Here is a 24,298-nt window from a genome sequence, read left to right as displayed (position 1 = left end):
AATTTTCTATCGAAATGTTACAGATCTTGATATTGTTGCTATTTTAAAACTTAGGTAGAGTGTCCTTAGGTTTCAAGTTAATATTGAAAACATCAGCATCGCCTGGGAAAACACAAAATGAATTTTTTGTGTCAAGTTATTGTGGAACCAACTACAAACAGCCATTCTTGTGCACTTTTCGAACTGGCTCTGTACAACTGTACAGATCATTGATTAATTGTGCATTCGAATAATATGTTGGCATTAATATTACCAACGTCGGTTGATGATCGTCATTTTGCATCAATTATTACATGTGAAGCTACATTACGAATAGAGAGGTGTGTCCACGTCGCGTCAAGTCAAGTTCGATATAACATGAGTAACATATCCTGGGGCCTCCTAGTCTGAACTTCTGGCACGTAAACTCTGTACGTAAAAGCGTATTTTTTTTCCGTTTTATATTACCATCACATCTCGGTTTGTGCGTGGAATTTTGATTGTGTGGTATGAGGATAAGTAACCAGGTTACAATTGGTATCAAGAAAACTCTATTGGGAGGTTTGGTGGTCCCCGATCGAAAGAACAGCAAGGAACCGATAAATCAACACAATAAATTCTATATTTAAATTTGTAGTTTCATCTGGTGATTCTGATTCATTTGGATTCGGCGGCAGACGCCAAATGCGAGCGTAATATCGAAATTAAAATGTCAGATTTATGTTCGGAAGTCAATGTTCTGATAATGGTCGATGCTTTGACGTAGGCTCCCTCAACATCTTGAAATTTGCGGCAAATATAGCTTTTTCCATTCTAATTATGTTTTTTCATTCAGAGATCTGTGCATTTCAAGTCTCTCGATATCTCATTCAGTGAATCAGTGTGCGATATAAGTCTGTTCCTTCTTTTTATCTGTACTCATCTTCCTAGCTGCAAACTCCTGATAGAAAACGGTGAAAATTTCTGTGGAGTTACTAATAGTTGCATTCATTCAAATGCCGATCGGAATGAAGTTCACGACTATCGTACCTCATATCAGCGGAATGCAGAAACCTATCGATTACATATCAACGAAGGAATTTCCACCAGAATTCCATAGATGTAATGAATTCTATCGGTATATTTTCCATGCTGCAATTATTAAAGGACAATTCGTTCTGAACATTATCCGACACGGTGTTGAATAACACACTCTATCATCATACGCATTCTATTCATTTATGTCCGTGAAAAATCACAATGGCAAATAATAGTATCTATGCCTATCGTATTTCAAACTTGTAATCATCGTTTCAACAACTATAATACGATATATCTCACAACTTCATTAAGTTATAGGTTCGCCGAAGAACTATTATTGATTGAATTATCATTTTTGAATGGATTATCTCGGGTGAAATTGGTAGAATAGAAATCGAGAGATGACATCATCGCTATTGACAACTGTTTTGCCGTTGTTAATTTATACATTCACAAGATGCAAAGCAGACATCAACCGTTTGGTCTTGACGAATATTCCCATCATTTTCGGGATTATTCGAGGGTCTAGTTTCGAGATGAGCAACTCTCCAGAAAAAATATAGTAGAGCTGAAACTGCTCTTTTAGAATATGTATCACATTTAGATCTACGATAATTTTCAGGAAAGAAAAACTACCTTACTACCACGAAAAGTCATAGTTACTAGCACGAAGAGTCATAGTTACTACCACGAAGAGTCATAGTTACTACCTTACTACCATGAAGAGTCATAGTTACTACCACGAAGAGTCATAGTTACTACCTTACTACCACGAAGAGTCATAGTTACTACCACGAAGAGTCATAGTTACTAGCACGAAGAGTCATAGTTACTACCACGAAGTGTCATAGTTACTACCTTACTACCACGAAGAGTCATAGTAACTACCACGAAGAGTCATAGTTACTAGCACGAAGAGTCATAGTAACTACCACGAAGAGTCATAGTTACTACCACGAAGAGTCATAGTTACTACCTTACTACCACGAAGAGTCATAGTTACTACCTTACTACCACGAAGAGTCATAGTTACTAGCACGAAGAGTCATAGTTACTAGCACGAAGAGTCATAGTTACTAGCACGAAGAGTCATAGTTACTACCTTACAACCACGAAGAGTCATAGTTACTATCTTACTACCACGAAGAGTCATAGTTACTAGCACGAAGAGTCATAGTAACTACCACGAAGAATCATAGTTACTACCTTACTACCACGAAGAGTCATAGTTACTAGCACGAAGAGTCATAGTTACTACCACGAAGTGTCATAGTTACTACCTTATCACCACGAAGAGTCATAGTTACTAGCACGAAGAGTCATAGTAACTACCACGAAGAGTCATAGTTACTACCTTACTACCACGAAGAGTCATAGTTACTACCTTACTACCACGAAGAGTCATAGTTACTACCTTACTACCACGAAGAGTCATAGTTTCTACCTTACTATGCTCTACGATGATTTTTCTGGCAGATGGGTTCGGTTAAAATTTCCTCAAGACTAAACGGTTGTGCCGAAATGGATGAAATTCTCAGATTTATTACTAGAAGAGTTTCTCTTTCAGAATATGTATCACATTTAGATCTGCGATGATTTTCCTGCAAGAAAAACTACTCGCAAGTTGACCATCGAAAAATTCTCAAAAAGATGGGGTCCAATTCTCAGATTTGGAGACTTCCATTGCTCAATTTCGATTCCTAATGGCCAGTTAGCCTATTTGCAACTGTCATTGTTATTTTATCAGCTCTCGAAATTGCCATCCGGCAATAACAAGAGACCAGAACTCATCATCTTAACCTCTCAATTGGAAACACAATCGCGTCGATTATTATCGATGAGGTTATTGCAGACATTCGTCAATTATGAAGCAATAAATTCGAAAAAAAAATTACTCGTACCTCGCATACGACCGAGCGGTAGTTAAACATTCAAAGTTCCGCGCTTTCGATGCCATATCATGTAATCAGCATTGATGAATTGTGCATAAATAATTTGCTATGCGGCTACTTAAATGGAACGCTCCAAATATGGCAATAAAAAGTTCTTTTCGTGGATTCAGAGAGAATGATTTCATGCACTTGTTACTTCCAACATTTCAGGTTTGATCGTCTCACAGTAATCCCGACCGGCCATGTTTTATCAAAGAGTCTACTACTCTTTGGTTTTATTGACATGACATCTTCGACGTCACTGTAAAATTTAACATAAGTAACATAATTTCATACTAGTACTCATTTCTTGTAAGTGTATGATATTTTTGTGTAATAATGTTGCTTACTATTTCATTTTTGGGCAACTAACTTGATAATATACTGCGTTTTTTATTTCTCTTCATATCATTATTATCCCGTTCCATTTTTGAGCAGTGTATTCAATTATGTATTCTAAGTTTTTATGCTTCGAATACGGTTTCATTCGAAAGGATATTTTTCTGAACGATTTGAATTTAAAAAGATGACTTTGCTCAGGGAGAGTTGCAAATTTGAGAGGTGCATTCACTGAAATCAAATCATACCGCCATGGTAGGTAGTTAAATGTCAGATCAATTACTATTAAAGGCACGAATAGGTGTGCTTTAAACATGAAAATCCACTCATCGATGGCGATAATTCCTCAGAAAAATAGCAGTAGCTGTCCTCGTTTCAGTAGCATACACATTGCGATATATGTTTTGTAGTTGCCTTAAAGTAGAGCTTTTCTTTCTAGAGACATTTGAGAACTAACCCAGTCATCTCATCCAGAGCATATTCGGTTGTTTTCTGAAAAATCAATTGAGAAGAAGAATTCAAACAAGAAAAATGATAATGACGCAAAATAAAACAATTTTGACAACCATTTTATAGCCATCTCATCAACTTTTGTTGGTTGTAATACTGCCAATATTTTCGTCTTCTCATATTTGATGAAATTGTTTTTTTTTTTCAGAATGTGTGTTCGGAAATGAAGTACGAGAACTTGGATCGCAGTGGATACCAAATTTAGGAGTACCTTTTGGAATCTTGTACTGTATGAAATGCGAATGCGTACCGGTGAGTACTTAATTTTTTCCCATTTTAAACATTATGAATGAAAACTAAGTTGTCCTATGACTTTGAAGGGGTTAAGCTTGAAGGAATAAGAAGAACATCATTATTTTTCAACAACGAAATTTGTACATTTCTTGAGTTATACCGTGTGAAATCTCTTGTATATTTCTGAAGTTGTTCAGTTTGTAGACTTTCACTCCTCTGCATACGCCACTGCTCAAAACGAACAAGATATGGATGAATTTAACATTATCCATTCAGAGCCTCCCTCCATTGCAAGAACGATCGTATGTAAACTAAGGTTTTTATACTTCTGTTTGTGAATTCCAAGCAGTCGTTTTTTGCGTATTTGAAAACAGAATTCCAATAACATCCGATGATTCTAAGTATTTCAGGTATGGAAGATTTATTTTTATTCATTATAGAGAATCGAGTCGAGAATGAACACGTGAGTGAACCTTGATTGTTAATACCACAAAGCGAATCAAACAGGTTGATCTGTATTAGTTCATTTCTTGTCCAGCGAATTTTCCGATTGTGCATCATCTCAGTCCTGTCACGCACATTTCATAGGAATTTGATAGGATTTATTCATGGGATCTACGTCATCGAGATCGTTTTTAGTGCGTGCAAAGACAAAAGGTGGTTTTTTGGTCCATATACAAGGTGTGGATACTTCACACTCTTTTCCGAAAGTTTAACAGTTTCTTCTTTGCAGTATGGTTCGAAGTACTTACGTAGTAAACATGGTAAATTTATTTGAGAAGGCTAGAACTCGGTTTCTATTAAAATTCATTATTCTATCGACAGCGAGTGTATAAAAACGCTCAACATCGTTTTTTCTGATTTATTACCAATTTGTAGGGAAAATACTCGTTGGAAATTCCGACTGCAGGGGGAACACTTGCCATTCTTGAATAATGCATTCGCGAAGTTTTTTCGTGTTGCAAGATAATAGCATATACAGAGCGAAATTCGATGAGTTATAGATTATTTAAAAGTTAAGAAGAGTTGCCCTTGGAAAGTACAAAAAAGTAGCCGAATGAATATTCAAGAATGGGTAAGAGTGAAGTCTGTTGAAGCTTGTGGTACAATTTGAATTAGGGCGCAGAATGGTGAATGCGCGGAAAAATTTTAGGTAAAATAATCAAAATTACATTTATAGAAATGAAATTATTACCACGATTCTTGCACGAATCCTTGAAATGAATGGGATTAATGAAGAATAAACAATGAAAAATGTTATCCAGGATGTGCTCATATGCATATTGTTACAAATGTATACTAAAAGTGTTTCTATTATGGTGCAAACTTCTTGAAATTAGCTGTGCATATGTAGATACTCCTATTTTATTTTCGAACTCGTTTCTGAAAATACACATGGGATGATTTCCGAAATTCCAACGCGTTTTCGATCTATAAGGTCGATTATCGAGAATAAAACAACGCTGACCTTCCAACGGAGGTCAATTCACTTTATCAAGCATTATTCGTTTTTTGGAAGATCCATAAATTTCCAACATGATAACATAAATCGCTGCCACACGACCAGGCAGCTAAATCGCACTAAATCGAGGACTTACATACATAAGAAACGAAACACAAAATTCGACTTTGAAAGAATCCGAATCATACGATGTTCGAACTCTGATATCATCTCACCAAACGATTCTTAAATTGGACAATGATTCCAAGGTTGTCTCCTCCTCCCGTACGCTGGTGACTTAACTCAAAAGCGTCAATGTGAAGGTTCGACATTAGAGAGAACAGGTGATCACTGCCATATTGGTTTCGACATATGTATAAATAATTTGAAAAATCGAAAACCAGTTGGCGATGTTATCGGGAATGGACAAAAACCGACATCTGACGAGAAATCCTGTCCGTGGGAAACTTGAACGATATACAGGGGGATACGTTAAAAGACGACTCGTTTGAACACAACTCAAGATCTTCCAGAAAACGAAGTTGGGGATTTCAGCGTTGTAGGGGAGACTGGGGAGGGTTGATACGTTTTTTGGAATTTTTATTCTGGAAACTGAATTATATGAAGAAGCAGGACTTTTCTTATATTATATAATTCTTCAATTAATCGTTCAACAAAATAAATATAGAAGTCGCAAAACAACATCTTATTCTGTACAGAACGTTGAACACAAAAACATGCAAACTGTCTCAAGCCTCCCCACATATGGGAGGATTGATACGATGTGCTGGGAGAGTAATCGAGAGGATTATTCAGCTCAGTAGGTAGGTCAGCAATGATACTGGGTTGCTTTGGTCATATAGGTGTAGAAAAATCAGGAAATTGTCAGTTAGTCACTTCCACACAAGAAAAGTCGGCCTCATTAAATACATGGGGATTGTACGGTTTTTAAAAATCCCTTCGATATGTTGGATGGTGAAGACGCCTTCATGTAGGCCTATCCAACTAGCTACGGAATATTTTTTGATTGAAGATTATACATGTATCAGGCCTCCCACGACAAATGTCTCAAACCTCCCTGAAAGCAATTTTTAAAGTGATTTATGTTTTCATCTTATACCCATATATTTTGAAAAGCGAATGAAACTGTAAATTGAGTAGTTTTTTGCATATTTCCCAGTGAAATGTTTGTTTATGCCGAAGAATTAATGCATGATCATAAAACCCTTAGGTAACTTGAGTAAAAACTTACAATTTCTCACCTCGAAACACTCTTCGTTGAATATTTCACAAACAAACTACTGTTAGCCTTACATATTAACGCCACGCAATGCCCTCTGCCAAAGAATAGTGTTCACTAGTATAATACTTCTGAAAACGGCTACAGATCGCGGATATAAGCCTGTATCAAGCCTCCCCATGTATCAATGCTCCCTAGTCTCCCCTAACTATTTGGCGACGTACCTGTGACTTTAGTCTTCGTCCATTGTCTCAGTGCTGAAATTTATCAATGCCGATCGTGCTATTTGCCCATATTCAGCCAAACTTTCACTCGTGGCGGTGATATTTTCGGCGGGACGTAAAAGGATTTTGACAGCTTGTTAAAAATAGCGAGTTTGGGTGGAAGGAAAGAGTCATCTGACGACGAGGTACGAAAATAAAATAAGTCATCGAGGTCTGTGTTCCGATCTGGCAAAGGTCAAAGCACGTGTTTTTGGGTTAGGTCATCAATAACATTATTAAATGCGAAATGTCAAACGCCTTACTAATTTTTGAATATAAATGTATGTGACAATCAAATAAATAGTATGACATCATTAAAGAAGAAGAGCTTTCTAGTCGATCGGGCCCAGATGGGGCCGATGGGGGCGTCCATTGGGTAGAGGTCAAGCGGGTCGGTGACCGGCAACTGTTTCTGTTTCACATTCTGCCGTGATCAATGTGATATACCGACACCTTTCCCATCTGTCTTGGTTGTTCACCCACGTTGTCGTCCCATTTCGCCGGTCCGTGCATAATACAGGAAATGTTTTTTCGGTAGATAATTTTAATACGGCTATTGATGCAACTCTCGTTTCGGTGTCCTAATAAAGGAGGCGAGAGGGCGGTTAATCTCGATAATCTAAATGTATCTCGTTCTCAGCCTTGCGTCATTGCGATATCATCCTGAATTTTAAACGAGGACCATCCGCGGATCGTTCACATCGATCTGATAGACAGGTCGGCTTCAGGACGAAATGCCGTTCGCTATTAACGAACCTTCCATCCGAACTGACAGACGATTTTGTTCGACGGATCATTGTTTGGCCGTTAAAGAAGGTAAACCACGATTTGGTATCATCGATATAGCGAACAGACTTTCGTTACAGCTAAGGACACGCTATAAGGATCTATTTTCATTGGTCGTTTACTCGTATGAGGAAGAAATACCAACCAATAATGAAAACTGGGACATCATTCGTGAACTGACAACATTCATGCTCTGAAAGTCCACCCCTTACTTATCGCTATAAATGAAACAGACGTTCGCTACAGCCAGGGACACATTTACTATCCGTAACGAAAATACTGTCTGGAAAGGTTATTGATGAGTCGATAATGTACGCGTACTATGAAAACTTTTCGCTATAGCGAACAGACGTTCGTTATAAGGATGCATTTTCATTGGTCGTTAACTCGTATGAGGAAGAAATACCAACCAATAATGAAAACTGGGACATCATTCGTGAACTGACATCATTCGTGCTCTGAAAGTCCACCCCTCACTTATCGCTATAAATGAAACAGACGTTCGCTACAGCCAGGGACACATTTACTATCCGTAACGAAAATACTGTCTGGAAAGGTTATTGTTGAGTCGATAATGTACGCGTACTATGAAAACTTTTCGCTATAGCGAACAGACGTTCGTTATAAGGATGCATTTTCATTGGTTGTTAACTGGTATGAGGAAGAAATACCAACCAATAATGAAAACTGGGACATCATTCGTGAACTGACATCATTCATGCTCTGAAAGTCCACCCCTTACTTATCGCTATAAATGAAACAGAGGTTCGCTACAGCCAGGGACGCATTTACTATTCGTAACGAAATTACTGTCTGGAAAGGTTATTGTTGAGTCGATAATGTACGCGTACTATGAAAACTTTTCGCTATAGCGAACAGACGTTCGTTACAGCCAAGGACAACCTATAAGGATGCATTTTCATTGGTCGTTAACTCGTATGAGAAAGAAATACCAACCAATGATGAAAACTGGGACATCATTAGTGAACTGACATCATTCATGCTCTGAAAGTCCACCCCTTACTTATCGCTATAAATGAAACAGACGTTCGCTACAGCCAGGGACACATTTACTATCCGTAACGAAAATACTGTCTGGAAAGGTTATTGTTGAGTCGATAATGTACGCGTACTATGAAAACTTTTCGCTATAGCGAACAGACGTTCGTTATAAGGATGCATTTTCATTGGTCGTTAACTCGTATGAGGAAGAAATACCAACCAATAATGAAAACTGGGACATCATTCGTGAACTGACATCATTCGTGCTCTGAAAGTCCACCCCTCACTTATCGCTATAAATGAAACAGACGTTCGCTACAGCCAGGGACACATTTACTATCCGTAACGAAAATACTGTCTGGAAAGGTTATTGATGAGTCGATAATGTACGCGTACTATGAAAACTTTTCGCTATAGCGAGCAGACGTTCGTTACAGCCAAGGACAACCTATAAGGATGCATTTTCATTGGTCGTTAACTCGTATGAGGAAGAAATACCAACCAATAATGAAAACTGGGACAACATTAGTGAACTGACATCATTCATGAACTGAAAGCTCACCCCCTACTTATCGCTATAAATGAAACAGACGTTCGCTACAGCCAGGGACACATTGACCATTCGTAACAAGAATATTTTCTGGAAAGGTTATTCATGAGTCGATAATGTAGACGGACCACGAGAATTTTTCGCTATAGCGAACAGACGTTCGTTACAGCTTAGAGCCAGGGACACTTTTGTTATTCGATTTCTGGAAATGTTGTTGCTAGAAACTCTGTTAGTGATGAGTACAGTACAGATGAGTCAGTAGGAGGCGGATCACGAGAATTTTTCGCTATAGCGAACAGATGTTCGTTATAGCCAAGGACACATTTATTATTCGTAACATATACATTTTCTGGACAGATTATTGTCAGAAACTCTATTATTATTGAGTCGATAAAGTAGGCGGATAACGAGAAGTTTTCGCTATAGCGAACAGACGTTCGTTACAGTCAGGGACACATTATTCGTAACGAATATATTTTCTTAAAAGATTATTGTTGAGTCTATGAAATGGGCAGACCATAAAAGTATCTGTCATTTAATATTATCGTAATTTTTTGAGCTATAGCGAACAGACATTCGTTGGATAAAAACATAAACGTTGAAAACGTGAGTTGATCGACCTAGTAACCTAGTAACTTTTCTCTGATTTCAATGCATCGACATATAATACAGCAGTCAAAAGTTCGGCGTTTGTTCAAGTTATTATTAATTATTGTTTAGTTTCAGAGGAAGAGGAGGATAGTGGCCAAAGTGCAGTGCAGAAACATACAGAAAGAGTGTCCTGAGCCAACTTGCAGTGAGCCAGTTCTCAAGAAAGGCAGATGCTGTAAGACGTGTCCTGGTGACACCAACAGTGAGTAAATTTCTCAGTTTATCGCTCGCGTTTCAAATTTGGTACAAAAATCGAGAACCATCCAATCATTTTAGGGGAAAAACGGGGAAATTTATTCCCAAGAATAAATATATGTGTGAAATTAGTAGGGGAGAGTTCCCTTGAATCGGACGGCCCATGAACCGGACGCTACAGTTTTCTTCTACACTCGATAGTAATTTAGCATCCTTTACGTAAATCCTATTTTTGCAACATCGATCGATATCTCTTGGAAAATGGCCGACCCTGTGGCTCGCGCCTTGTTGCAAAAATGGGATTTACGTAAAGGGTGCTAAATTACCATCGAGTGTAGTAGAAAACTGTAGCGTCCGGTTCATGGGCCGTCCGATTCAAAGGAACTCTCCCCTACATTTTCACTTATATTTATGTACAACAGTATCATTTCTGAGGCTTTCCTTGGTTTAAGCGGGACATAAATTCGCATTCGGATTATTCAGCGAAAATTATTTAGTTCTCAACGTGGACTTTGTCGTTTATACCAACGTGTGACAATGCTCACGTTTGTGTATTGGCTTTCAACGCTGACGAATTTGTCCGAATGATAATTAAGGTATCTGATTGAATCTCAAATAGGATATTTCGATTTATTGTAGCGGAAAACATGACTTCCGTCACGACAACGAATATCATAATCATGTGGTGAAGTTTTCAGCAGAAAATTGGAAAAATTGCCAGTGCCTCACTCCAACCAAGCATACAGAAATATTTTCTGCTATAGGTTTGATTCATTCGATGTATCCACATTAACATCTCGTCCTCTAAATTAGAGGACGGACAACAAGTTGAAATGAAGTATTGAGAGATAAATGAACTCTCTAAGATATCTCTATTTAAGAAAACTAATTGACGGAAATCTATTTCAGCTAACGCTCCTTATCTCACGTAAAGGCGAATAGGGAATACTTAAAAATATCCAGGAGGATTATTAATTACAAGCATCCTAATTGACACGAGTTTCGAATGGCAATTTCAAAAAACTTTCTCGCGATTAATGGCACCGACTTCATTATCTCGCAGAAAATACACAACGATTGGCTTTTGAACGCATGTAAAACGAGATATAACTCGGAAGAATGTATACGTCTTTCATCGATAATGAGAAAACCGCATTTTCTGCATATTCGAACATTATTCTCTGCATAAGGCGATATTTTCGCGGTATCTTGCGATTATAAACGTCGCACAAGGCCACCACGGTTATTATTCCTATTGGTAAGGTACGACGTTCTGTGGTCCGCATGGGGGAGCCATAAAAGATGTGGTCCCGAAGTTATAACCTCATTCTGAAGGAAGAAGGAGATGAAATCAGTGCTCGGTTCACAAGAAATTATATGTCAAGTGTCGGCAATCTTCTAAATTGATACATTATGATGTATCACCCCTTCAATTTCTTACCTCATAATTATTTTTTTATTGCTGAATGATCCTCGATTTTTGTACCAAATTCTATTAAGTTACACCCACTCGTGCTCGATTCCAGAAGTGATAATGATAACCCTAAGACTACCCTGAAAAGAAAAAGAATATTAACACTCTATGGTGGCAGAAAAATGGCGGAAGATTCAAATCCGCATCGAATAACGGCGCATAATTCACGACAACCTTTTCGTTCGCGGCTCATACCTTCGTCCGTCTTTTTTTTATTTCATTTTTTATATCGGACGTATCTCTGAATCGGGCCAAACCGAGAAAACATTCCGCCCATTGTGCATTTCCACGAAACGGGTCGGGCATCGTCGCCATCTTCGTCAGCATCGAAAATGCAGCGCCGAATAATTCTCAATCAGTCACCTTTTTCGAATTCCACAAACGCGATCTCGGCCCGATAGGAAGACCGATTTTTTTCGATTTTGACAATTCGAGGCGGGTCCAGGGAAGCGACCGAGGTAAGGGAGATCACCTATTCGTTTATTACCTTCGATCGATAAGAAACTGTCGCGGGGTCAGCCATTTTGAAGTCCTTTAATGTCATTTTAAAGTTGCTCCATATTTTAGGTTAGGTTAGGTTAATTGTCAAAATATTCATTCAAATCTCGTTTGTGTCAGCCTTTAAGTTAACCATTTTGAAGTAATTCATTGCCATTTTGTAGTTGCTTAGTATCACTTGGATGTGATCAAGTTTTATTAGTGTCACAATACTCATCCAGAATTTTAGTGTCTCAAATATCAAGTCAACAATTTCGCAATCATTTAGTGTCGTTTTTAAAGTTGGTCAATCTCAATATGAAAGCGATCAGGGTAGACTAGGATGAGTGTCAATATACTCATTCCCAGTTTGATTGCGTTAATCATTCTGAAGTCATTTATTGTCATTTTTGAGTTGCTTAATCTCACCAGCCAGGAATGTGACTAGGCTAGGATGAGGAAGATTAGCTGTCTCAGTTTGATGGAGTCAAACACTTTGAAATCATGTAACGCTATTTTGTTGCTCAATTTCAGCTTGAACGTGATTAGGATAAGTGTCAATATACTTATTTCCAGTTTGATTGCGTTAATCCTGTTGATGTTATTCATTATCATCTTGGAGTTCCTTAATCTCACCTTGAATGCGATGAGGAAGTTCAGGTGTCAATAACTCAGTGTCAATTGAGTAAACCATTTTGACAATGATTAGGATAAGTGTCAATATACTTATTCCCAGTTGATCCTGTTGAAGGTACTTATTGTCATTTTGGAGTTGCTTCATCTCACCTTGAATGCGATTAGGATGAGAAAGTTCATGTGTCAATATAATCAGTGTCATTTCGATTCAGTCAATCATTTTGAGATCCTCTATTGCTCTTTTGAAGTTGCTCAATCCCAATATGAATGAATGATTAGGGAGATTATAATAAGTGTCAATATACTTATTTCCAGTTTTATTGCGATAATCATGTTGAAGTTATTGTCATTTTGGAGTTGCCTAATCTCACCTAGGAGGTGATCAGGATGGGGAAGTTCAGGTTTCAATATAATCAGTGTCAGTTTGATTCAGTCAAACATTTTGAAAGTTCCTCAATCTCACTTCGAAAATGATTAGGATAAGTGTCAATATACTTATTCCCAGTTGATCGTGTTGAAGGTTGCTTCATCTCACCTTGAATGCGATTGGTATGAGAAAGTTTATGTGTCAATATAATCATTGTCATTTCGATTCAGTCAATCGTTTTGAGAACCTTTATTGCTCTTTTGAAGTTGCTCAATCCCAATATGAATGTGATTAGGGAGAATATAATTAGTGTCAATATACTTATTTCCAGTTTTATTTTGATAATCATGTTGAAGTTATTGTCATTTTGGAGTTGCTTAATCTCTCCTGGAATGCGATTAGGATTAGGAAACTCATGTATCAATATAATCAGTGTCAGTTTGATTGAGTCAACCATTTTCAGATCATTTATTGCTCTTTTGAAGTTGCTCAATCTCACTTTGAATGAAATTAGGTGAGGTTTTGGTATTCGCTATTCAGCTAAATTTATTATCTCACTGTGAATTTAATAAGGATTTGATAGGTGTCAGTGCACACAGTTTCAGTCAACTATTGAGTCACTTATTGTCATTTTATAGTTGCCCAATCTGATTTTAAACGTCATTAAATGAGGTTAGGTCATAGCCGTCTATAGACGGCTTCCTTTAGAAGGCTGTGGTTAGGTCCAGGTTATGTTGAAACGGCGTAATCTACTCCCGTACACCAGCGGGGTAGGCGCGATCCGAATTGATACCTTATCAAGATGTACCTTTCGGATGTTGAACACAAATTCCTGCCATCATCCGGACAGTAAAATTGGGTGTTTTGTTTCGGTCAGAACGTAAGAAAACGATCCGAAATGGTTATTCTGTGGGTCGCCGCATGCCGATCTCCCGTCTTAGATATAACTTTACGGCTAATATATTTTATGTCGTGTCACTGCCTGTCGGCAGCTTCTATTTTTTTCACACCGTCTGCCTTTACGATATTCAAGGGCGTCAGGATGGGAAAAAGTGAAACTTGACGTACTACCGTATTATATCGATCCGCTAATAATAGAAGGGAATTTTTGTCATAATTTTTGCTCTAGTGCCAACGACGGTTCCGTTGACTTTGACACCGTAACGAATTACGAGACAAATTCGCCTCGTTTTACGATTACCGAGAACCGATCCGGATTTTCAGACTACGCGGGAAATCGTCGAGAATTCCTTTCGGCGCGTCTACCAGGGCAGCCCGATTTGGAAAATACTCGAAGAGTTCGATTGGGAACGTCTCTTCCGACATTCTTGACGGATAAGACCATAGAAAATGACTGGATTTTGACAATCGATGTCAGATCGCGATAGTGAAGTTAGCAATGATCACAGAGCGCGATGGGACGAATGACAGACCGGAGGGTTTTCGGCCTCGGTTTTTATGAATTTCATTTAATTTTTTTGTCGAATTTTCAGCCCTTCATTGGATTCACTGTACGAATATTGTGTGTATAGCCATATTCTCGAAAGTTCAGATCAGTCGCGTATTTATTAACAAGAACGCACGTCACTGCCGACATTTTTGACGGATAACGTTGAACATAGAAAATTACTGGATTTTGACAATCGATGTCAGATCGCGATAGTGAAGTTAGCAATGATCACAGAGCGCGATGGGACGAATGACAGACCGGAGGGTTTTTGGCCTCGATTTTTATGAATTTCATTTAATTTTTTTGTCGAATTTTCAGCCATTCATTGGATTTATTGTACGAATATTGTGTGTATAGCCACATTCTCGAAAGTTCAGATCAGTCGCGTATTTATTAACATGAACGCACGTCACTGCCGACATTTTTGACGGATAACGTTGAACATAGAAAATTACTGGATTTTGACAATCGATGTCAGATCGCGATAGTGAAGTTAGCAATGATCACAGAGCGCGAAGGGACGAATGACAGACCGGAGGGTTTTTGGCCTCGGTTTTTATGAATTTCATTTAATTTTTTCGTCGGATTTTCAGCCATTCATTGGATTTACTGTACGAATATTGTGTGTATGGCCACATTCTCGATCAGTCTGCGTATTTATTAACAAGAACGCGCGTCATCAGAGTCTGCAAAATACTCGTAATATCCAGTTAATAGGCGAAACGTTCAATTAAGGCTGAAACTTCACCCAGAAGGATGAACAACCTCAACAGACGGAAAGATTCATTCATAAAGAGCCGTATTAAGAATTCAATGACGACGGAAAAATACGTTTTCTAACGTTATCATTATCGGCCGTAAAAATGAAACTCATCTGAATTACAAATAATGTCGTTGCCATATTTGCTCAGTTATATTGAACCACTAATTATTCAGCCCGCCCACGGAAGAGCATATCAATGCCGCTCGCTCTTCAGACGACAATCCTGAAAGAATTACTCCGCTCTCGTCTAGAGACGTTCTCTATTTGCGTGTATGTAGGTGACGACATGACGGTCTGAAACGTTCATTGTTCTCCGTTCGAGTTTTATCTGTCTGTCCGTCACGGTATTCTCGTGGAAAAGTTTGCAGGACCCAGATGTTCGTAGCTGCATGAGAAACAGTCCAGAGGATAGCTACATCCAATCAAAAAGTTGAAGAAAGATAGAGCAAATCTTCAAAAGTCATCTCAAATTCAATTCGAATCGAATAGAAACCATTTTTTGATTGACAGATCCCCATAGATAAAAATGGAGCCCTGTTTTGCGTTGTCATCGCATGACGTGAAAACGGCTGAACCGATTTTATTAATTTTTTCTTCGAAACCTTCCCCATACCTTGTAGAAGGTTTAAACAGAAGAAAAGTTCGAAAAAATTGGCTGGGAAACTGAGAAAATTAAGAAAACTAAACGAAATTCAAATTTCGCGCGCAAGTGCATGTTGGGTAGTCTACCCACACGGCCAAGTGATTGACATTTGCGCGCGAAATTTAAATTTCGTTTAGGCCCGGTACTTTCACGTTCGAATAAATAAATTTATTCGATAGATAAGTCTTATTCGTAGGATAAGTGAATATGCAGTCTTTTCACTTCCAGATAGTGTTATTCATCGAATAAATCTGTCATTGAAACTCGTTAATAAGATTTTATTTGTCATAGATCGAATGTCGGTACGTCATTATTGGTTGAATTTTTAAGATTCTGGATGTATGGCTATTTTTTGTGTGATTTTCACAAAATATTTGCTTTGTAGCTGGAATTATGACAATTTCTACAATGCGGTCTCTTATGTTACATTAATCAGTGAAAAGTAGTATACCATGTTTTCATAGAATTGTTATTCGTCAAATAATTTCATCTGAAAGCACCGAAATAAGGTATCCTTCAGATAGGAAATTATTTGACAGATACTTATTGACAGTGAATAAAATTTATTCGAAGGTGAAAGTACCGGGCCTTAGTTTTCTTAATTTTCTCAGTTTCCCAGCCAATTTTTTCGAACTTTTCTTCTGTTTAAACCTTCTACAAGGTATGGGGAAGGTTTCGAAGAAAGATTTGATAAAATCGGTTCAGCCATTTTCACGTGATGCGATGACAACCCAAAACATGACAGTTGGTATGTAATTTTCCCATAACAGCCTTATTTTCGACGTCTTTCGATACCAATTATAATAATAATAGAATAATATTAACTTTCAATTAGAACTGAATAAAATTTCGTCAAGTTCTGTTTTGGGAATGTCGAAGGAAGGTCAGATCGATTCACAAGAACGCAGGGAGAGCGGCGTCTCATTTTAACATTGTCGGAATATTTTCCCTTGAGCATTTCAATGTTCTGGAAGATCCTTGTATTTTTTATGCGTGTTGTTCTTCACCACTCCATAAAAGCGTGTGTTATTTATTTTTTTCGTTGAATACATTAAGCCGAAAAACGATGACGTCGTCTGTTTGTATCGTGGCATAAAATTACGCGGGGCATTTGCAAATAAAAAAATAGAACTTCAATTAGGGCCAAATGGTTATAATTAGCTCTAATCAAATGGGAACTTGTAATATTCCGGGCCCGATAGAAGGAGCGAAATATAAATTCCGGTCCGATAAATATAAGAATTAAGAATTAGGCATGCAAATTCATACGGCCACACCTCCCTCCCAGAAGGCCGGCAAAAAATTCATCCATTTATCCGATATTTTATTGTTACAACGAAAAAATGACCGTCCCGTATGCACATTTTAATTGATTGCGGAATAATCAATGAGTTTATGGACAGGTTGTCGGTGATGAATGCCGAGTCTTAACGCCAGACTGGCGCCCGCTAGGTGAGACAATGTTATCGCGTCTTCTGCTCGGTCTGAGATGACGCCTAGACGTGAACGGAGCGATCGGATGCCGGAGGCTGGACGGACCGGCGTCTTTCGTCATTTCCCGCCGTTTTCCGAGTGGTCCGTACGCCGGAAAACGCGCTTTTCCGGGGTTATTAGACGGAATTAGGGACAGATGGCGGTTCCGACTGCGCCATATCCTTATATGCAGCGTCGTTCACAATTCACGTTTATCCTTTAAACTTTCTATTTCTTTCGATTGTCGGCCGCGGATCTCGTACGGCCGCTAAAGACGACAGCGGACGGTTGGACATCTCTCCGGTTTTATACGATCATCCTGATCGATTTGAGCGAAAACGTCATACAGTTTCGGCCGTTTTTCGATTAAAAATTAGAAACTTTTGATTCGCAATATTTAGGGGAGACTAGGGAGCATTGATACATGGGGAGGCTTGATACAGGCTTATATCCGCGGTCTGTAGCCGTTTTCAAAAGTAATATACTGGTGAACACTATTCTCTGGCAGAAAGCACTACATGACCTTAATCTGTAAGGCTAACAGTAGTTCGTTCGTGAAATATTCAACAAAGAGTGTTTCGAGGTGAGAAATTGTAAGTATTTACTCACGTTACCTAAGGGTTTTATGATCATGCATTAATTTTTCGGCATAAACAAACATTTGACTGGGAAATATGCATAAACCTACTTAATTTACTGTTTTATTAGGTTGCCAAAATGTATGGGTATAAAATGAAAACATAAATTACTTTAAAACTTGCTTTCAGGGAGGTTTGAGTCATTCAGGGTGGGGAGGCCTGATACATGTATCATCTTTAAAAAATATTCCGGAGTTGGTTGGACAGGCCTACATAAAGGCGTTTTTACCATGCAACCTACCTTCTGAACATGTTTCTGCACCTACTGGACCAAAGCAAACCAGTATCATTGCTGACCTATCTACTGATCTAGTAATTCTGGATTAGGCGTCAGGTGTGCTCGCAATGATGCCAAGAGGAATGTGACCGTGTTAGAAATGGCACAAAAATGTTTATATGTGACATTTGCAAGTGGTAACAATGGGGCTTATATTTTAAGTTTATGTGACTCATGCCTCCCAGTATACCGTATCAATCCTCCCATATGTGGGGAGGCTTGAGACAGTTTGCATGTTTTTGTGTTCAACGTTTTGTACAGAATAGGATGTTTATATTTTGAGAATTCTATATTTATTTCGTTGAACGATTAATCGAAGAAATATATAATGTTATAGTAGTCCTGTTTCTTCATATGATTCATTTTACAAAAATAAATATTCCAAAAACGTATCAACCCTCCCCAGTCTCCCCTATATTTCGAGGAAACATGAAGTCAGAGGCTAAGCCTCCTTATACAGGGTGTTTTCAAAGGTGAAGCTTTTTTTTTGACAGAAGTTAGAACTCATCAAAATAAGTCGTTTAACCAAAAATTGTCTATATAAAACATCCAAGATGGCTGAGATACAACCCCTACAAAATTTCATTGAATTTTAAGTACGGGACTGTGGAAGGTGACTCCGGCATCCCAAACGAAACAAAACATAAGCATATGGCATATGGACAGTAAATGGTTCAATACCAAGTTCATCGGATAAGATGCATCAGGTCACTTTTGATAGAATCATAATTGTTGAATCGTGCAATTTAGGTTGAAAAAAAATGTAGAAAATCTTGAAAGTGCTTATGTTAGTTATGTTGAAAAAATGCTATGATGTTTTCCCATTTCATCCCATTTTTACGACGATTGTTACAATGTTCGAACAAGAAGGTTGTGATGCCCATTGTGGAAAAATTCGTGAATAATTTAGACTTTTAGAATTTTATTGGTGAGATTTTGAAGTATTAATTCTATTTTTTACACTTGTGTCCTAAGTCTTTTCTGTCAGTTGGTATCGAAATGAGCCATTTCATAAAATCGTGTTAGTTACTGAAAATTGAAAAATAATGACAACAATTCGGTAATCCTGAGTTTCCATTTTCATTTCCAAGTAAATATCGAAATAGCCAATATCCTAAACGAAACCACATGATGGTCAAATCAGGAGTTAATTTTTTTCCCACTTATTTATGATAATTCAGCCAACAAACGGTCTAGGGTCGTATTAGGATCTATTTCATTAATCATTTTTAATTTTTCTTCAACTTTGTCATTTTGAAAGTTTTTTATGGGTGATTTTTGGTGAAACGCTTCATTTTGACGAGTTTTTAAGAAATATTTCAGATATTCAGATAAAAATCCTCCGCTACAAACTCGTGAAGGTCTAGCGGCCGTTAAGCTACATTCACAATCAATTCACGGGCCGAAGTGCACTTCGGCACGGAAGCTTAGCAGATGGCGTTCTCCGTTACCATTCACAATGAAATTCAAGACAAAATTTCTTGCAAGTTGCAAACTATCACTTCGGCAAGGAATTTCGTGCCGGCTATAGATGATGCTGATGCTTATGTTTTGATCAGTTACATTTTTGATTCATTTGAGTATTTGGTTCCAAGATTATTGCGAATGGTAAATTTCGTGCCGAAGTGCACTTCGGCCCGCGAATTGATTGTGAATGCAGCTTTACTCTATACGTCTATACTGCAATGTGTGTTGCATGACTCGCGCCTACGTTCTCAGTTCTCACTTTGAGTATTCGACTCAATGGTTCTCATAAGCTAGAAAATCATTCAAAATCAAGGCCTCATATCATTTTGTTCAAGAACTGATGCAATTTTCTTAAAAAAACGGACCGAACTGATTTGTAATCGAAATACACAATGTCCAAACCCACGTAAAACACATCAATTTACACAAAATCAACGAAACCATCTATTTACAAACGGCAGATCTCCAATTCACCATATTTCTAACGGAATTTTTCCCTTGCAGATCCAGATAACATACAAGACATCGACATCATACCCCAGCACTCCCTAGACGACGATGAGAAAACAACAAAACGTAAGAACCACTCCATCAACCCGAAACACACGTTTTAAACAACCTTCTCTCCGTAGATTACGCCGCCCTCCTCACCGGCAGATCCTCCCTGGTGCTCAAAAACGACTACCTCCGACTGGCGCCCCACGACAGGAACAGAAACCGAATCATAGCCACCGGCAGGTTCACATTCCACAAGAAAAACCTCCACTACTCCTTCGTCTTCTCCGAAAGGGCTCAAAGACCCAGATCCCTCCAGTTCATAGACAGCGAAGGTAACATCCTCGAAGAATTCACCCTGTTGGCGCAGGGCGCCCCCCTAGGCTTCTACCAGAAGACCACCAGGAAGGTTTGCGGGTCTTGGAAGAGGATCGCCAGGTCCTACAGGCGTCTGATGAAGCAGGAGAAGATGTACGCCGCCCTGGTGTGGGGCACCAAGGACTACACGGAGTTCACGATCAGCGGTTTGATCACCAAGTACAACCTGCTGTCCAAGGAGATGTTCAGCTCGCTGATGGAACCCGCTTCGAACAGCGATCCCGATGTTATGAATGGGTCGGGCGGTACAGCTTTCATCTCAGTTTCGACGGCCATCAGTCCGTCCGTTTATATCTCGGTCATCTTCAATGGTTTGTTCGAAATCGATGAGATAGCTGATGTACCGCTCAATATCAGTCTCTATTTGGATAAGAAGAAGATCGTACAGAAGGTAAGAAAGTTCCCAACTTATATACTCGCCATTTAGAGTTTCTCTCAGCTGGTCCCTATACCATTTCCTTTTTTTACAGCAAGTCATCGTGAAAAAGCCATCCAATGAATTGAACCTGGTGGAGACTAGCGCCGTTCTGGAGAATCAAGAAATGCGGGCTCTAACCAGAGGAAAACTAGGAATTGGCATAAGTTCAGTCAAGAACCCAGTGAACATGAGACTTTACGGTCACATAGTATCCAAAGCGACCTGCGAAATATTCCAGACCCTACTATCCAGCAACAGCGAGCATAACACCCACAGCATAACCGGCTTGGGCTGGTTCTACATGACGAACGAAGGCAGTCTCAACTATAACGTGCAGGTGGACAACCTAAAGACCGAAATACCAAACTCCGTCACCTTGATCGACCTGAGCACCAAGCGAAGGACAGAACTGGAAGACCTAACCCCCTATTTCGAAGACGGTTGGGCGAACGGCACCATCGATAAAATCAGCCCCAAATTCTTGGAACCCTTTTACTTCGGCAACATCGGCATCAATATTTCCATCGAGAGGACCTCGACGGTGATCAAAGGTAAACTGGTGTCAAAGCTGGTGGCGGACGCCAGGAACTCCAAGGCGCCCATCTTGCTTAAGAGGGAAAATTACACGCTGCCATCGACGGCGGTTGGGTTGGCCTGGATTAGCGTGGACCACGACTGTCACATCCACTACGACGTCTCTCTGAACGGTTTGGGATTCAACAACAGGAGGTTGGACTTGATCCTGGACCTACTTCCGATGCTGGCTCCAGGAGCTCCTGTCATTAGGAAACATCTGGACAGTTTCGTCGGTAATCAAGTTGAAAACAGCCCAGTCGAGGGGTTGTCCAAGGAGGAATTGGGTCGATTGGACACTGGTGTCGGTTTCATCAAGATCATGGAGGATAAGAGTCCATTACTGTCTGCGAGAGTGACTCAGGTGAGCTTCAATAGAATAAGGGGACCTTAAGATCTGTTATGCCCCCTATCAGAGCTTTTTCTAATTCTCCCATTACCCATACCTTCTCTGGATATTCTTAGAACATTCAGAGAAGATGAAGAGGTGTGAGATTAACCTGTTACTTTATCTTAATTCGACCTCACCACAGTTACAGATACCCATCGACTGCAGACCGCCCTACAACGCCGACAACAACGTACCACCGATACTTTTCGACAAAAGCGACGACCAACCCAGCGTGGAATGCTTCTACGAAGGGAAATTCTACCAGGAAGAGGCCCAATGGACGTCCAGCAGCGACCCTTGCACCATGTGCTTCTGCCAAAACGGCAAAGAGAAATGCGACACCATGACCTGCCCGGAACCGGACTGCGAGGAAAGTTTACGCGTAAAGGCCCCAGGCGAATGCTGCCCTTCCTGTCCCTCCAAAACCGTCATCACCGAGAGCCAGATCCAGAGGAACCTCCCGCACACGTGTCTCTTCAACGGAAAACCCTACTCCAAGGGCAGCAAGTTCCACCCGTTCCTGATACCGACCGGCTTCGACACTTGCACGGAGTGCGTGTGCGATCCAGTAGACCTGGAGATCAAGTGCGTGAGGAACAGGAACGAGAGGACCTGTTGCAGGAACTGCAGCAGGCAGGAGTTCGACGTGAACGAGAGCTATCCTGCTGACGAGATGCCAATAAGGAACCCCAACCTGAACAGGAAGATTGAGAAGGCAACGAAATCGGCTGATCAGATAATGAAGGAGGGGGGATGCAGGAACCTGAACAACCCTCACAAGCCGCACGAGAACGGTTCCGAATATTTCCCGTATATCGATTCCTTGGGATTCTACAAATGCGTCACCTGTAAATGTAATGTGAGTAACATTCAGTCAATATCCCATAATACGAAACGCTAATCGATAATGTTGCATAAACCGCAGTCGAATACAACTAAAGCTACCCACAAACGAGCAGCCATGTTGGCAACATAACGTGTTGTCAACAAAGTTGATCATCTGTGGGCTGGTTGGGCAGGTTTGTCTGTGACCTGAAATATCCACCACCAACCGACCCACAGACGACCAACTTGGTTGTCAACACATATGCGTTGACAAAAAGATGGCTGCCAACTAAGTTGATGGTTTGTGGACCGCTTAGCATGATTACGACAAGAATACATGTCTTTTTGGATTGCGTGGTGAAAAAAATATTGATATCTCGTCTATTTCAAACATAAAAATCGTGTCAAAGACGAAAATGATATAAATTCTGTTTTGTTTTCAACGATACACCAGTTTGTGGAAGAAAAACAAGTTCTTAAGGGCATCAATTCCATTCGTTTGTAATGTTCGGAAAAAGTTTCAAATTCTTACCATTTATATTCATCAATCATCCCCGTAATCATGCACTAACACTGAAGATTGAAATTTACAAGACTAATCTAATCGTTTTTCGCCGAGAGATTCTAAAACAGATTGAATAAAATCAAAACCATAGACATCAGGGGGGTGAAACTCCCTCAGTAATGACGTGAACCGAATGAGCTGCTGCCATCTCTGAAAGGTCAGCGAATTAATATGAAAAAATGTTAGTTTCCTACGTTGATAATTCTGCGCATAAACTAGAGTGACTTTGTAGCATAGACTAAGTTAATCTTTGATTCTGCGCTTGTGTGTGAAATTGATATGTCAAATGATCAACATCCGATTTCAAGTTTGTTTGTTCGTTTTATTACAAGTTTTCGTTGGAAAGAAATATTGTTGTGTACCTAAATTCAAGAGCAACGAGTAAAAGTGAAAGAAGAGAGAAAAAATTTCCTGTTCTTTTGGTTCCTTATAGAGTTATGGTTGGCATAATTCTTCAGAAGCCGGACTATTAGGAATTCGAGGAATAAATCTTTTCTGATTACGTAGGATGTAGTACCAAAGAAGAGGTATGATTTTCTCATGAAGCGCTTGAAATCTTGTCCAAATTTGAGGTATTTCAGCTCATAAAAGATGGATAAGTTTCATTTAACTGATTTTTGTTTGTTTGTCAATCATATATTCTATTGTTTTTCAATTATCATATGTGAACATTTCATCTAATAAATTGTATGTATGAACTCAGAGTATTATTTGTTACATAGTTGTCTCCAAATAAAATAAAATAAAATTACCTTATCAAAGCGTAAAGAGCGCTCTCGACAAATTTTAATCGAGATTATTTTGCTGACGTTTAAGAGATGGCGCTTTTCTTCGTAACAAAATTTTA

General features: G+C 39.2%; 1 protein-coding gene and 1 long non-coding RNA gene across 5 annotated transcripts in view; one reads left to right on the top strand and one right to left on the bottom strand.

Annotated features, from left to right (window-relative positions):
* Nucleotides 1-23,533, bottom strand: part of LOC123313319 — a 29,093-nt gene extending 5,560 nt beyond the window's left edge. Inside the window, exon 1 of the long non-coding RNA XR_006537736.1 lies at nucleotides 23,419-23,533. This is a non-coding gene — a long non-coding RNA (uncharacterized LOC123313319). The remainder of the gene's footprint in view (nucleotides 1-23,418) is intronic.
* LOC123313312 (dorsal-ventral patterning protein Sog) overlaps nucleotides 1-24,298 on the top strand; it is a 38,372-nt gene that overhangs the window by 12,593 nt on the left and 1,481 nt on the right. For 2 of the 4 annotated variants that reach the window (XM_044898145.1, XM_044898147.1), the window contains 6 exons: nucleotides 3,928-4,031; nucleotides 10,022-10,148; nucleotides 20,311-20,382; nucleotides 20,439-21,070; nucleotides 21,150-22,034; nucleotides 22,204-22,920. In XM_044898145.1, coding sequence (XP_044754080.1) covers nucleotides 3,928-4,031; nucleotides 10,022-10,148; nucleotides 20,311-20,382; nucleotides 20,439-21,070; nucleotides 21,150-22,034; nucleotides 22,204-22,920 — 2,537 coding nt within the window. Of the gene's footprint in view, nucleotides 1-3,927; nucleotides 4,032-10,015; nucleotides 10,149-20,310; nucleotides 20,383-20,438; nucleotides 21,071-21,149; nucleotides 22,035-22,203; nucleotides 22,921-24,298 lie in introns of all 4 variants that reach the window. The other 2 variants (XM_044898144.1, XM_044898146.1) reach the window with 1 other exon arrangement.

Source organism: Coccinella septempunctata, chromosome 5 (genome assembly GCF_907165205.1).
Source record: "Coccinella septempunctata chromosome 5, icCocSept1.1, whole genome shotgun sequence".
Taxonomy (NCBI): Eukaryota; Metazoa; Arthropoda; class Insecta; order Coleoptera; family Coccinellidae; genus Coccinella; species Coccinella septempunctata.
The sequence above is the reverse complement of the archived record's forward strand: the minus strand, read 5'-3'. Positions and strand labels throughout refer to the sequence as shown.